This window comes from Opisthocomus hoazin, chromosome 9 (assembly GCF_030867145.1).
Source record: "Opisthocomus hoazin isolate bOpiHoa1 chromosome 9, bOpiHoa1.hap1, whole genome shotgun sequence".
NCBI classification, from domain to species: Eukaryota; Metazoa; Chordata; class Aves; order Opisthocomiformes; family Opisthocomidae; genus Opisthocomus; species Opisthocomus hoazin.
In genome coordinates this window covers 10,558,874-10,575,036 of record NC_134422.1, presented here as the reverse complement: position 1 = coordinate 10,575,036, position 16,163 = coordinate 10,558,874, and the positions used below count along the sequence as shown (strand labels likewise).

The 16,163-nt window shown below is 44.9% G+C and overlaps 1 protein-coding gene across 2 annotated transcripts; it reads right to left on the bottom strand.

The window, feature by feature from the left end:
- Positions 1-216: 216 nt before the first annotated feature.
- INSIG2 (insulin induced gene 2) lies at positions 217-14,441 on the bottom strand. Of its 2 annotated transcripts, none has more exons than XM_075430296.1 (6): positions 14,355-14,441; positions 9,547-9,887; positions 6,528-6,652; positions 4,084-4,259; positions 3,562-3,661; positions 217-3,105 (listed from the first exon to the last, which is right to left on the bottom strand). In XM_075430296.1, the coding sequence occupies exons 2-6, from the start codon at positions 9,788-9,790 to the stop codon at positions 3,064-3,066; spliced, it is 687 nt and encodes a 228-aa protein (XP_075286411.1). In that variant the 5' UTR covers positions 9,791-9,887; positions 14,355-14,441; the 3' UTR covers positions 217-3,063. The 2 variants fall into 2 exon arrangements, with proteins under 2 accessions (XP_075286411.1, XP_075286412.1); XM_075430297.1 differs by having other exon boundaries at positions 4,084-4,250.
- Positions 14,442-16,163: the final 1,722 nt, after the last annotated feature.

Below are 16,163 nucleotides of genomic sequence, written 5' to 3'. Positions count from 1 at the left end.
GCAAATTCTCAAAGGCTGCTCAGCATCCTAATTATGACAGAATCGCTGCCAGTTTGATCTTGCCTGCTTCTTTTTTTTAGTATTTCCAGACAGGTGTTCTGTGCAACCAATATGCCAGCTCAATGGTCAAAATTATTACAAGATTGCTGATAGAAGGCAAGTTGGTGTATTTTAAAAATCAGTATAATATCTTAAAGAAAGAAGAAACCTTTCAAACAAGGTTGTAATTGTATTTAATGCACATTTTGCTTTTAATAGCAATTTCCCAGTTTAAACAGCATAAACCTTACAATGCTTAATTAGTGAAGAAGTTATACTGCTTATAAAGTTGTATCTAAAATATACCTTATTCATTCTCTATTGAACAACATTTTTAAGACACTCTAATGTCATAATTACACACTATACAGTAGCAGCATGTTCACACCACTACAGTTAAGGCCGTGTCAGCATTCTCATCATGAACCTTTTTCAGGGTTTGAACACATCAGCCATAACATTACAATGCAGTTTGGATACAAGATTCACATCTTGGATGTCGTATTTTTTCACTTTAGTAAAATAAGAATAAAAATAATAGAACACATATAATAAAGGACTCCACCCAAATTTATTTTGGATGATTGCTGCCTTTGCACAACATGCTCAAAATTTCCAAAACGAAATTTAAAAGAAGTTAGTGGACAGCACAGCCTGATCAGGTCTAGATGAATTTGAGTGCAAAGTGTTGTAAAGTGGGTGCCACAGATGTACAATAACCACTTCTCACACATTGCCCATTTTAACATACACAACGCTTCTTCTGTGTAAATATTTAGGCTGGCAGGTACAACAAGTTCCACCACCAAGTGAATAATAAAAACTACTCATCTCCAGTTGCATACACTTCCTGGTCACGATGAAAGTCAATTGTTTCACAAGTCAGCACACTGGCTGCTGAGGTACCATGTTAGGGTAAGAAACATCTGAATCTTCATGCCACTCATGCCCTGATAATTCAAGAGGGACTCATCACGCTGCCCACCAAGCTGAAGCCATTTGTTTAAGAAGGTGGACAAGGCCAAATACTGTACGGAAAGGGACCCAACTGCTTCTTCCGTGAAATGCCAGAGCTTGTCTAAGGAAATTCACCCCTACTTCATGCCTTAACAGCTTCCTGGCTTTATTAACAAAATGCTTCTTATTGCCATATGGTTCGATTAAAAGAAAATCTCTAGTCAGGGATCTACTTAAATATGTTCTACCTCTGCTTAAAGCAAAGCGCCTCTGTAAGCGCTCTCCTGAAACACTGCCCGATGAAAGTGTGCTCCATGGAACTGCGAGAAGCTGACGAAACTTCGTGCAGCTGCAGAACCACACTCTTTATACATCATTTGCTCATTTATTGTTTTTACACTTCTTCTTTTGTGACCAGCTCTTTCGTTACAATGCTTTTGGAAGCACTCCATTGCATACTTTTCAGACTTAGAGATAAGCATGCAAGACTGAAAAAGAGTTGCCTGTTTCAAGCTTTGTGTACAATGCACACACATGTTTATTAATAAAAACGTGTCTATACATCTATTTGTTCTTTGGACCAACTACAGCCTCCCTAGGTGACTGTAACATGTCTTACAAACCTTTCACGGAAGATTTAAGAAATATTACTTCAAGATAAAAAAAAGAAAACAAATACATTAAAACATCATCATCAACGAGACAGAAGGGGGAAAACAAAGCAGAGACATCCCATGCCAAATCCACTGCTGGCACAGGTTAGCAGTGTCATCTTGAAGTCTGCTTTCTGCCTTCTACAAGTTCTTTTATGTCATAGTCTTAAAAGGGAGCTGCAAAGCCATGAGGAAATTCCACGAATGCCCCCAGGCATGGGCCAGATGCTGAAATCCTTCTTCTTAAGAAGGGAACAGATTAGCACACAGCCTATTTCAGCTCTCTGTCCTATCAGACTTTCTGTGCACAGGCACCTGTAAAACAGGGGTAACAGTATTTCTCCACCTCAGAAATCTGCTGTGAGAACAAATGCATTTATGGTTGCCTGGACCACAGCCACAGCCATGAGGGCTACATCAGTACCTAAAATACAGCCTTGCCTCCTCCTGCCCATCCCCGCGAACACAGCAGGCAGTAGACAAGAACTATCAAGAGTAACATTGGTAATGGAGGGTTTTATGACACTATATGGTAGTGGCTGATTTAGTTCAGCAGAATTAAGTTTCACAATAAAAACCTCCCCAAGATTTTTTTTTTTATAAGGGATCAACACAAGTCAGCTTAAGAGAATGTACAAGAATGACCTGAATTGTATCCCATTACTCAACACAACAAGTAGTTTCAGAATCTGTCTACATCTGATGATGGTCCACATCAATTCATACACAAACGTATACTGGTTGTACCAGGGGAAAACAGCAAACAGTGTCCAGCCTCAGTTTCCATTTCTGTATTCTGTGATACTGGGCACGTACAACAGACAACTGAAATGATACCGCAATAACCCATACAATCCGTTTTAAGTCTCCTCGCCTGTGATGTAAGAAGAACGATCCTGTGTGTTAATAGGCAGCAGTTACTTATTGCATCAAGGCTCACCTGTAATCCATTAATTTCATAAAGATATTATGGGCTATCATCACAGAACGCGAACACCTTCATTCGTAAACTGGCATTCCCTGTCTTTCACTGAGCTATTAATAAATTCCTCAAAACTTTCAAGATAAAGTGAAGCAGAAGTTTCAGCTACAGAAAGGTAGTGCAAAGGTTCAGTTTGGCACTGCAACATTATGGACAGACAAGTATTCATGGTAAACTCAGTTTAGATTTGGAAGAATGCATCCTATAATTGAACCAATATTGTCAAATGTATTGCATACTATTGTAACTTCACAGTAATCAAAATCAGACATCAAGGTTTCTATAGAAGCAGCAATCACAGATTGCAGTAAAGTATACCACTCAAGGGAAAAAAAAATTGCATTTTGGCAATTTCATAGTCAAGTGTTCCTTATGCTCCTCAGACAGTCATGTCAGACATTTTCCTGTTTAAAAGGTGCATATTGTTTCTCCTCAGTCCTCGTGAGACTTCTCTGCAATGACTTTGCATTCATACTGCAAAACAGAAGTTGATAAAATTAGTAATATTCATTTACATAATGAAAAAGACTGCTATGCAGGGGATTCTTCTAGAAAAAGCTTAGCTTACACTTTAACCACGTAAATTTGGTGTCCCTAAGTTCTGTGTGCGCGCTGGCTGCAATTTCTGTCTCCTTGAGACTTAGGGGATGGTATGACTTCTCCCCAAACATGGGAGCTTACTTAGCTCCTGGTCCTGAAAGGGCTACGATAATGTGACTGAGAGTGTACAGAGCACAGTCACGGGCTGTGCTCTGAACAAAAGTACTAACAGTTTGCTAACGAGATCAAAAAGCAACGATTACTGATTTCTTCCTTCTCCACATCCAGAAGTCAAATACCTGGTTGGTATATATGCAGGAAGGAATGGCATGTAGATTAAAACTTTTATTAGAAGGCATTTGATACACCTACTCCCCCTCCCAACCTTACCATTGCCAGCTGCCTGCCGATATTGCCCATAGTTATTCCACCAGCAAAAAATATACATGGCAACCAGGAACGAACATAAAGGAAATCTGGAGATGTGTATCTGGAAAAGAACACACATTTTTGAGCTCAAAGTTATCTGACACACAGAGTCCTCTAATCAGGAGACAAATCCACAAATTTACATATTAGGACATTTCAATTTGAGAAGACCCATATTATATAATTACTTGCAGCATATAACAAAGGAGGCTTCTTATTGATTATAATCCCATTTGTTCAACTAAAAAATCAGCACATTACATTGTTGGTAAGGCAGCAATTTTATTGAAATAAGCAACTTCCGACTAAAAGTCTCACTTACAAACACTGAAAAGCTTTCATGAACAGTCCAATTTACTTTACACTCAAAATTAAGTGCTGCCAGCTTTGGAAATCACGTCAAATTCTACCCTTTTAGTTATTCCGATTTTATGTTATAGCTTCAGGACACTATCATTCAACCTTAAAGGAGTAAATACTTACTGATAAACTCCATTGTAGACCAGAAGTTGTGACACCAACGTGGCCAAGAAAGCAATTCCCACGCCAAGCCCAAAGCCACTTCGTGATCTGTCAAATGTCCACCACAGTCCAATTGACAGGGCTGCTAACGTGAGAGACAACTGAATATTGTTGGCAAAATCCACCTTCTGTGTTGACTGTTAAGGATAAGCTTGGAAATAATCACATACAAGTCTAAAGCAGTTTTCTTCATTCTGTTTGTCGTACTTGGGCACAACAGAAAAGAATACCTTAAAAAAAATACAGCACTAGCTGTATCAGCTATCACACAGCTATCGAGTATAAGGAAAAAAGCCTTTAAGTGTTGCCAACCTATCAGGAAACTAAAAAATTTATGACACTTCACATTTTTAGGGTCTTACAGTGGTACAGGAGTGAAGAGATATACACCTACCAGACAACTGAGGTGTTTCATACAGACATACAATGCACATGCTACTGTTCAGAATAAGAACATCTCATCCTTATCTGGTCCTTTATTACACTAAGCATGAAACCTTAAATCTAGCATTAGACTTCTCTGACAAGGATTTGCTGAAAAAAGGTATTTGTTAAACAAAATTGCAATTTTGTTTAAGTTACATGCTAATTTACATTCAGCTAAATATTAAAAATGTTAGTGTTTTCTATAACACAAAATGTGAATAATATCACTGTGAAAGTATTATTGTAAATCAACATTGAAAAACAGTTTTGTCAACTGTGATAAAAGTGTGAAGTCACTCCAGGTATCTTTGGAGTGTTTCACATTCTTCAAAATGTTCTGGAAATACTAACTCATCCTCACTAGTCCTGCCCAAAACAGATTATTAAAAAGCAGGCTGTCAAGTTTCGTAAGCCTGAAAGCAAGTTTATGGGATGACAACACAAAAACACTGCTCTGTGTTCTCACAAAGACCTGGAAAGAGACCTAAAGGAAATGAGAAAGAAGTTCAACTATCTGAAATAAACGATTACAGGATAAAAAGCAATAGCATCAGAAAAAATCTCAAACAAGACCAAAAACGACACCAAATATGGTAATGTGCAGAACTGGTAATAAGCTGAAAAGAAAGCGGTCTGGAGAGCTGTCAAGGAGGAAATACAGACATTCCATTAATGATGTTCTGGAATATGTGTAACTGCTGTTCAAGAACTGCAAGAAGGTTTGCTGTAAATAATCTGACCCGTGCAGAGAGAAGCTGTCAATTCTCTTGTATTTCTTCAAAGCAGCAAAGCTGCACGTACTTCTACAACAGGTGCAATCCAGGCCAGTGAGAACCACAGGATGAGGTTAATGCATCTCTGACAATGAGAGCACGGTTTGTGAGGGACAGCGGGAACAGCTCGGAACCTCGGCAGCTCCAGCCCATCCGCCCACACTGGATAGGATGGCTGGTGCGACCAAAACCGAAAAACAGCCCAACCCATCCGAGGGCCAAGCCACCTCTGTAAGAATTCAGCCAGCTCTCACATCTTTCACTGACCTTCCCCTCTTTCCTGGAAACAAGGAGATTCAGCAGCACGCAGTCAGAAATTCTTAGCATGGTTTCTGCAAACCGTGTTGGAGCTGACACTGAAGCAGATGAGAGCTCCGGAAATGATCAGCTTTCTATCCAAATAGTTTACAAGAACCCAGTTTTCACACACAGATCCTGGTTTTACCTGACAGGAGGCACTAGACACGACTACAGAAAACCACTGAGACTCACAGGGCTGCCAGTAAGGTGTGTCAGTCCATGTGAAAAACACCGTCACCCAGCATGTCGCCAGCTGCTTCAGAGGGAAGGGATGCCAGTTCCGAGCACACTTGTGCCAGCATGTATATGATTAGCTGCACAACCAGGAGGAGCATAACGTACTGCAACATGCCGACTGACTTCTAATTGCTCTTCCTGAATGACCACAGGAATGGTAACTACTCATTCAGTATCAAGGCATCATTCGTAGAATGCCTAACTGCCTTGTAAAATGCTTTGCGTAGCCCTGGGTATTACCTGGTCCTGAGTTTTCCCCATTCTCTGCAAGGTGCATGTGCTTCACTGATGACCTCATCACTGGGCTTCAACCTCTTACTACAGTGTTAAAAGGACATCAACCCTTGAAATGTCTTAAAGCACTTTTCTGTAATACCTACCACACAAATATTTCCCCACACTTACTTTAATTCTTCAAAGACAATAAAGACTAAGTAAGACAAAGCCCAATATTGAGACGTTTCTAATGCAATGATTTTTCAGAACAAAAAGATGTAAGACTTGTCACCTCCCATACCGCTATGACAGTTCAACAGTAATACATATTCTGCGTTTCCCCTGCAAAAATTCTGCACATTACATCTTTAACAACAATTCACCATGACTATGTGAGCTTTGTTTTAGTGGAAACCCATTTGTTATCACCCATTTCATTAGAATATAGGATACAGCGCTGGCATGATTTATTCCCACAAAGACTGCTACACATCGCATTACACTGGACCATTCTCTCTTAAATTTATGTGGCTCTCCCAGATGTCTGTCCATGCATGGGTACAATAACCCAATCACAGCTGTGGAGACAGGAAAGAAAAAAGGCCCAGAAGTTAAAGCACTGGCAATATTTCACTAAAATACAGACTACCTGGACTTTGACAATCAGTGTGACAACCAAAACAGATCTTTTAAGGATAAACAGTACAAAACATACATTGTAAAAGAAGAGGAATTTCAGACAATTTCATTATTTAAAAAAGCCCTGTAAAACTTCAGCAGCATCTTCAACCACTGCAGCAGTGACCTGGCAGAGGTAGCAAAACAGAGCCAATTTGAACTAAGGGCAGAGGACGAGAGTTCTGCACCCTACTGATACCTGCGGGCTCACATTGTAGTTCAAAAGGTGCAGAAATGGCTTGCAGGCTGGCACTTCTCAAAATTCCACATATCAGACATACATGTTTAAATAACTGCAAAACAAACACACCAGGGTAAGGGCAGAGTGTGGTTTGTAACATCAGTATTTTGTGCCTGCTTTTGTTGTTGTTACAAGCAGGTTTTGTTTGGATAATTCTTTTGTCTTCTTCAATGCTACTATAAAGGCCCGCACAGAAAAGGGAAAGCCAAGAGCCTATGGAAACTGTTGAACATAGAAAGCAAACAGGACTTTCAACACCAGGGAACTGCTATTCTCTCTGAACATTTCTTCACAAACGTGTTCCCTACTACAGTGGCAGCCAAAAAGACTGTTACCACCACCGCTGAGGAATAACGCTGGTGCTTGATGTTAAACTGGTGCTGCAGGAGAGGGACAGAGCCTGAGTCATCGGTACAGACTCCAGTGCCCTTGGTCTGGCGTGCTGTCGGAGGTATGTCATGGCAAATGCTCTTAATTCTGCCAGAGAGGAAGCTGATCTCCAGGATTCGGGAAAATACATCACCAGTAATGCTGGAGAGGAAAAAAAACTCCCTGAGCAATTAATTTTCTTGCCAAAGGCATTGGGCCAAACTGATGACTAATAACAGCGACGGATGAACGGACTTCTCTGAAAGCAGCCTTGATCACCACTGATTATAAATACACAAAAATACCTTGATTCTGTTCGTAACAATAAACCATACTGCAGAGAAATGTTCATGTCAATTCCAGGAAGGCTGTGGGAGTACAAATGGTAAGAAAATGGGTGAATTACCAGCATTTACCACAGAAATTCCATGTATGTACACTAGCAGAGAAGATAAGGAAAAATGGAGAAGAGAACACCGATAACGAAAACGAAAGAACTCAAACACCTCAACAGGGGTCACTCCTACTGGGAAAAGCCAATTAAGGCAGTAGTATTTTTAAATCAGGTGGCTTTAAAATTAAGTAGTGCAAATACCTAGCAGGTGACTGACTACACTTTACAAGACAGACCGAGCCTTTCCACCAAAGCCACCAACCCATCAGACCCAGAAAGGCCCACAAGTTTCTTCCGAGATGACGGCAGGACCCAGCCTTCGCAACTCCCCCGACGCAGCTGCAGACAGTGTTCTCAGGCAACTCCAGAGAGCACGAGGTGCAGCCTGATGCCAACAGCTGACAGTGCAAACATTACAGTCAGCATTGCAAACCTTCTGTGTTGCTGCTGCAAGCTGGGATTCTGTCATTTCAACCCCCACTACTCCATGTATAAAAGACCAAACCTTTACCAGACATGTTTGTTAAGAGAGTCAGGTTAGAGTATAAAAGACAGCAAATGCAGGATAGAATCCAGTAAGTAATCCACAATCTCAGCAGGGTAACAGAAAGACAACTTGCAGATAAAGCAGGTATGTAACTGCCACCATAATACACCAAATGCATTTCCACAGCAGAACAAAACTGACAGGTTCAGAGATATCTGGAGGATTTCCTTTCAAACCATGCTCCTCTATGACACCTGGGGTGTAGTATCTCAACAAGGTATCGAAAACAAAGCAATTGGACAATTAGGAAAAAATAGACTTAAATATCATTAGCAGAACAATGATGCCAACTCAAAAGCTAGGTTAGTGCCTCCTATTTATCTATACCCAGAAATGTGAGCTTCTCAGTCTTACTAAAACCGACCTCTAGGAGGATACTGCCTTTACTGTAAAGGTTCACTAAAGCAGAATCCTCCAGTACTGGCTGGTAAGAATAATCCCTTAGTAAAGCGTAAAACTGACCATGGGATCACCGATCTTCAGCGCCAAGGAGAAAGCCGAATTTCATCAGCCTTGTAACTTGGAATCTGCCTTGATACTTGAAGAGGAAAAAGGGATATTTCTTACTACCTACAGCAGACATCTCACATAAACTAGGCTCCCAAATCCCATGCAAAAGCCTCAGCTGCCTATGCGGTCATGGCAGAAGTGGAGCATATTCACATCATCTGACCTGACATACGAATCTAAGCAAGGTGCTCTGCTCTGCAACACGACTCTACAACAGCAAACTGCATGCCTGGCCTCAACTCCCTGAGACACAGCGAGGTCTCCCAGCTTTACAGAACTAAAGACATACCTTGAACTGGAAGGAGGAACAAACAGAAAGCTGGCCCACGAAAGGGAGCACTACTCAGGGTGGTTTGCTGTGCTCAGATCAAGTTACTGCATGCTGCACAACCTGACACTTGCAGGGGATTTTCCAGGGCTGCCCATAGAGCGCACTCCTGTAATCCAGCCTCAGGGTTACCAGTGGCACCACCTCCTAAGTCTGGTAAACTTGTACACTAACCCAGCAGAAGCCGCAAAACTTATGCAAGTTAGCAGAACAATTTCTGGACACGTGCATGCATATTTGTGTATATACAAGGAGATCAGAAGGATAACAGCAGCTCAAAACGGGCAGCGATACTGAAAGAGAAATTTTTGTCTTCCACACCTTTCATACAGTTTTTTGTAACTATATAACTAGCCATCCACCCCTTCAACTCCACGCCAGGCATACGTACACGACTGAACTTACCTGATGCTGTGCCACAGCAAGGTGGTACCCACCAAGCTGAGGAGAAGATGCTTGTGATCACATCAGGGGGGAAGAGAGTAACGTTCCTCTGGATCTGAAGCAAGTTTAATACTAATGCAAGAAATACGCCAATAAAAAACAGCACTATGCCACGAATTACCAAATTCATGCCACGACTGGTTACAGATGAAATGTATGGGCCACACTTTTTTGGTAAGGTTGGCATTGCGTCATTTTCTGCCATGACTTCTTATGTTCTCAGAGACTTCCAACTGGCTGACTGAGGAGGGTTCACTTGCAATCAGTATTTTGACTCTCCTCAATTAGGAGATATCCAAACCCTGAAAAATAATAAAAGAGGGTGAAAAATGCAGATCTAGGAAACATTAAATACATCTCTCAAATAATTTGTAATGAGGTTAAAAATATGGCTATTACATTTTTCAGAATTTTCTGAGGAGGCAATTGGTCATTTGAGAGCAGAACCAACCACAGCTGCAAAAATGCCTTACAAAGAAAACAGGTTTTGCAAATAGCCTGGTCTACCAGGAGACAGAGGAGGAGGAAACATGTGGGATGGGGCAGCTAAGAATGTGAAACCACAGAGAACGGGTGAAGAGACGAAACCGATATCAGACGGAAGAAAGGCTTGCTTTGCATTAACAAGAAATTGTTGTTCTCCCCTCCTTTAAGCAACACCTGGAGATCATGTAATTCAGATGCAAGTAAACACAGCCCTTAGGTTGAAATCAGCCACAGAGGTTCACAGATCTCTGTTCCTGAAGAAACGCCAGAAAACATTTCTCAACCGGCAAGTGAAATGTGAGAAATATTTTTCAGGATGGAGTCAGAATTTCAGCAATCCCGCAGCGCATCCATTTTCGTAACCCCAGGTAAGAGCAAACAACTCAGCAAACCAGAGAAGTTATCTTAATTCAGAGAAATGTTTACTGAAGTAACACACTTTTGGTGAAAACCGCCATACGTTATTACAAACCGTAATTGTAATCAGGCACAACAGAACCCGAGGGGGAAGGGAAAAGGAGCTCCCGTGCACCAGGCAGCGTCCCACATGAGCAGCTCTGCCAGCACTACAGGAATGGCAGAGTTCCCATCCCAATCACTCTTTTTAAAAATACCTGTCCATCAAGAGTCTTGTTATACATGGATTCAGTGCCACATTCATGTATAACACGGATTTTGATCGACAGCTTAGCCACCTGGAACTTCAGAAAAAAAGCCCTGACATTGTTTTTAAATGTGAACTGCCAGCCGTTGGCGGCTGTTGTTAACTCTTACTCATGGCCACGCAGGTGCACAGGGAGCCAAACCAGCACACCCGTCCCCCTTCCGCTGGCTTCCGTGGATCCCGAGGAAGTCCCTGAAGAAGCAGCAGCAGTGCAGAGGACGCAGCATTCACTTTTGCTGATTGAAAGCCAAAAAGGAAATTAAATCCAGGCTGGTCAAGATACTACAGGTAACTCCGCAGCAGATGCGATGCCACGTTGTGACATCCTCCATCACTCAGAAAAAGTTCCAAGAGGCAAAACAAAAGAAAAAAAACAAAACAAAACGTCCTGATCACATGTAACTTCCTGCTGGCAGTTTGGGGAAGCAGCAGAGTCCTCTTGAGAATACAGGATCTCTTCTACACTGCCGGTTCTCTACGTTATTTGTAATCATGAACACGTCTTGCGGCGGGGGGAAAGAGGGCAACCACGGTGTCAGGCTTCTTGGGCAGCTTCCTGACTCACACCGAGCACAACACGTCTGCACCAAGGCTGGCACCGCCACTGCAACACACTTCCCTCGAGCAAAAAGGAGGTGCTCCACATTTTTTTCCCCTCCTCCAGATGGCATGGCAGTGGAGCTTGGATAATACATTTAGCCTCCGGGAAAGAAAGCACGGAGTCACAAATACATTGCTGTTCCATCTGAGAGTCTCCCCTCTCCCTGGGGGCTTGGCCCACCAGGTGATCACAGGAATTCCCAGAATTTACAGGAGTCTTTTCAACGACAGCATTGGAGCCTGCAGGTTCCAGTCACAAACTCTACTAGAATATCATAATAGGGTCTTTTAAACTTTTAGGTCCCTTCTTAGCTTTAGCTTGCCTAGGCAAACAAGCTACAGTCTTGACTCTCCACTTCCTTCACCATCCCAACAGCTGTTGGCACTACTGAAGTCTGCACATCCCTTTTCTTTTAATGCATGACCAGAGCTGATGTATACGATCCCAGGTTCGGCTCGCACAGCCTTGTACAAGAAAGTTCTCCCTTCCGTGTCTCTCTTTAAACGAGCTCTTCTGTGGCACACTGAGGATCTCAATTTCTTTTTTCACTGTCATAAAGTGGCTGCTCACATCCCGTGATCCATTACTACATTCAAGTCTCTCTTCTTCTCTGTTACTGAACTCCTTGTTCCTTGGTACCAGCCCCAGACCTTGCATGCTGAATCTCAGCCCAGAGGCTTTACTCCGATACTCTATGTTGCTCCATTTTTCCTGTAGGATATCTCAGTCCTCTTTGGCCCTGCAAATGGTTCCCAGCTTTGGGTCATCAGCAAATATCATTACTGCATCTTATTTTGTGCACCGATGTCATCAACTAAAGTACTGAGTAAGATCAGCCCAAGTCCCCATCTTTGGTGAAATCTATAAATAATTTCACCCCAACATTATTTCCCCATTTTATACTATCTCTTGATTATCTCCCTCTAATGCGACTCTGCTTCTTGTAATTTTTCAAACACAATAATCTCCAACTTAATTAAGAATCATCAACTGTCCCACATGGCAATACTGACATAAACAACCATCAGATCTTACTTTTTTTTTTTCCCAGAAATGTTGATGATCAAATAAACGTCCAAATTTATTCTGGCATAAACCAGTTCCTGAATATAAAACCTGCATTTATCTGATTTCCATGTATTTAATATGTCATTCAGCAAATATATGATACCTAACTGTGAAGGCTTATCAAAACTTAACAGGACTTCGCTACACTGCACTTGCAAGTCATTCAAGGCACCAGCACCAGATTTTCACTATGAGGTGAACAGCCTGACCACAGCGAGGGCACTTGGGTTGCATGCACGGTGGTCAATGTTTATAACAAGTAATGCAAGGTCCCAAATTAGCATGAAACAGTAGCTTCTGTCCTCATTTCTCATCCTACACATATTGTTCCTATTTGTTTTACCCCAGTTTTCAAATTTTCGCCGCTCGTTGCCTTTCAGATGTTCTAGCACGCCACAGAGCAACGGGGGAACGGAACAAGGTGACCAACACTCACTTGAAGATTCTTCAGTGCCTCGGACAGCCTGGGTTCACGATGCTCAGGCACGGAAAACGTATTTACTGTTGTCACAGAATCACAGAATGTTCGGGGTTAGAAGAGACCTCTGTGGGTCATCTAGTCCAACCCCCCTGCTGAAGCAGGGTCACCGACAGCAGGCTGCACAGGACCTTGTCCAGGCAGGTCTTGAATATCTCCAGAGAAGGAGACTCCACAACCTCCCCGGGCAGCCTGTGCCAGTGCTCCGTCACCCTCAGAGTGAAGAAGTTCTTCAGACAGAACTTCCTCTGCTTCAGTTTGTGCCCGTTGCCCCTTGTCCTGTTGCTGGGCACCACTGAAAAGAGTTTGGCCCCGTCCTCCTGAGACTCACCCTTGAGATATTTATATGCATGTATTAGGTCCCCTCGCAGCCTTCTCCAGGCTAAACAAGCCCAGCTCCCTCAGCCTTTCCTCATAGGACAGATGGTCCAGTCCCCTCACCATATTAAGGTCTCCAAAGAAGACAACACCTCCTTCTTCTGGACTGGGAGGCTAGCGTGCCTGCAGGCAGAGGGGACAATGTCTCTTTTTAACCCTTGTATTTTACTGGGAGTTTCCACTGAGATGGGAATAGTTCACATCTTGAGCCAACACTACTTCCGAGCCTTCGTCTCTTGGGGACGCGCACTCCAAACTGCAACACGACGCTGAACACTCCGGGCTTGGCTCTGCCACCACGGCTCAGCTGCGCGTCCCCTCCTCGGTGGCACACGGTTTCAGCCCCAGCTTCTTACCACGCCATGCGAGGCAACTATGCACGATGCGCAGGGCGACCACGCAACGCCTGGCATTGCGCAGAAAGTTAACAAGTAAATTATCACCCTAGACGTTCTGAAAACAGTCACTTAACTGTCTCCTAATTAGAAGATCCGTCCCGCAAGCGCTCCCCAGTGCTCTTCACGCTCACCGAGAGCCTTCTGCCGCGCGCGACTCGTGACTTCCAACACGACACAGACACCGGGAACAACGCAGCGTTGCGGGGGCCAGGGAGGAGAGGATTTATTTCAGCAACACCGCGCAGGAGATGGCAAAACCGGCCAAGTGACAAGAAGCCATCTGCCTTCTGCGAGGCAAGGCCAAAAGCAAAGGGCCCCCCGCTCCTCCGGGCACCAGGCGAGGCGGCTCTCCCGGCCGGGCTGCTCGGGATCCCCCCGGGGCGGAGGAGCCCTGGCGACCCGCGCACCCAGCCGCTTGCTTCAGGCCAGCGTTCGCACCTCCGGCCCGGGCCGGGCCCGCTCCGCGACCCCCGCAGGGCCCAGCCCGCGGAAGGTGGAACCGCCGACCTCCCCCTCGCCCCCTCGCCCCCACCCCGCGCCCGGGCAGGGCACGGGCAGCTCGGCCGCGGCGGGGACCGCTGCCACCCCCGCCCCGAGGTAGGGCTCCGGTGGCCGCGCTGCCCGCCCGGCCCGGTTCGGCTCGGCTCCTCCGCCTCGCCCAGCCCCCGCCCGCCCCTCCACAGCCCCGGGACTCACTCGGCCTCCGCCATCTTCTCCCTCCCCACGCCAAGCCCCGCCCCGCGCAGCCTCCGCAGCGACCCGCCGGGCAGCTGACTGCGGCGGGGCGGGCTGGGCGCGCAGCGGGGCCGCTGTGGGAGTGCGCGGGGGCGCGTCGCAACCCTGCGCCTGGGCGGTGGGTCCGGGCCCCAGCGCGCCTCAGGGATGAGGCAGCGTGCGTGCAGCGTGGCTGGCGCTGGCGGGGGCCGGGCAGGAGCCCGTTCAGGCGGCACAGCGCTGCTCCGCCCTCGCAGAGGGGTTTGTCACCGAGACAAAACCCAGAGCTGCGCGGGGAGGTACCGCGTAAAGCACACGGCAGGCTGCTGTAACTTGTCCGCGGGGGCACCGCCGGCACGGCCAGGAACCCCCGGGCCGCTCGTTGCGTGTGCGGGGAGGGCACCGGGGAGCAACGCTGAGGTGTCCATGGCGGGGCGCGTCCGGGGGAGGGCAGCGAGTCTTGTGAGGAGCGGCTGAGGGAGCTGGGGCTGTTCAGTCTGGAGAGGAGGAGGCTGGGGGGGACCTTATCGCTCCCTACAACTACCTGAAAGGAGGGTGTAGTGAGGCGGGTGTTGGTCTCTTCTCCCAGGTAACTAGTGATAGGACGAGAGGCAATGGCCTCAAGGTGCATCAGAGGAGGTTTAGATTGGATATTAGGAAAAATTTCTTTACTGAAAGAGTGGTCAGACATTGGGACAGGCTGCCCAGGGAGGTTGACTTGCGGAAAAGATGAGACTCCACAATCCTCCGATGGTAAAGTAGGTGTGTTTTATTCAGCGCTGGGTGCACAGGGGTTAGCACCACCAAAGAAGTGCGCACTGATATCACCAAGCCATCTATAACTTATACAGTTCTATTTTTGCATATTCATATATGCCTATACATATGCATAACCTTTCCTGCTTCGTATTAAAATTAGTTCCAAGAAGTCATTTCCATAGACTCCTCCCGACTGCACTTGCGTGGTGCCTCTTTGTGGTGGTTGTCGGGGGTCATGGGGATGAAGATAGGTGACTCCTCTTCGTCACCGCTAGTAACCTTTTAACTTCACGCAGGCGCAGTTACTTTACCCAAACTACAGAACTGGCTATGGCTGGCTTTATGTGTAGACTTGTTGTTCTGTAACTCTTCTTTCCAGCCTTATCACTCAAACAGATACAAAATTCGCGGAGCTAAGGAATTTGTCAAGCTGAGCTGGACTAGCATTACCTAAGTCTTCATAAGCATTGTCTAAGCTTATTTATTTCTTTGTTTCCCTTCATGAAGGTGGTGGAGTCACCATCCCTGAAGGGGTTCAAAAAACTTGTGGATGTGGCATTTCGGGACATGGCTTAGCAGGCATGGTGGTGTTGGGGTGACAGTTGGACTTGATGATCTCGGAGGTCTTTTCCAACCTTAATGATTATATGATTCTATGTATATAACATTATAGTCGTTATTCTTCTATTAACGATTTTTTCCCATTCTCATTGCACTGGTAACAAATGCAATTTATTACAAATATTTGCACATTGCGTTCTCCCAGTCTTGGTATTTCGCATTTCATCGCAAAGACTTTGATAGAGGTTTCCGTAGTGCAGTGATTGAGTGCAGATCCTACTGCAATTCCCAGAATAATGATTGGATAGGATGGAATTTGTTGCTCTGTTTACTACAGTGGCATCTGCAGTGATAACTGTGGCTTCTGCGCGCTGGTGTGTTGTGAACAACAGTGTCACCAAACATGTAAACCCAGAGGAGAGAATATGGGTCTATAATAGACATATTAAGAATGGAAAAGGGAGAGATTTA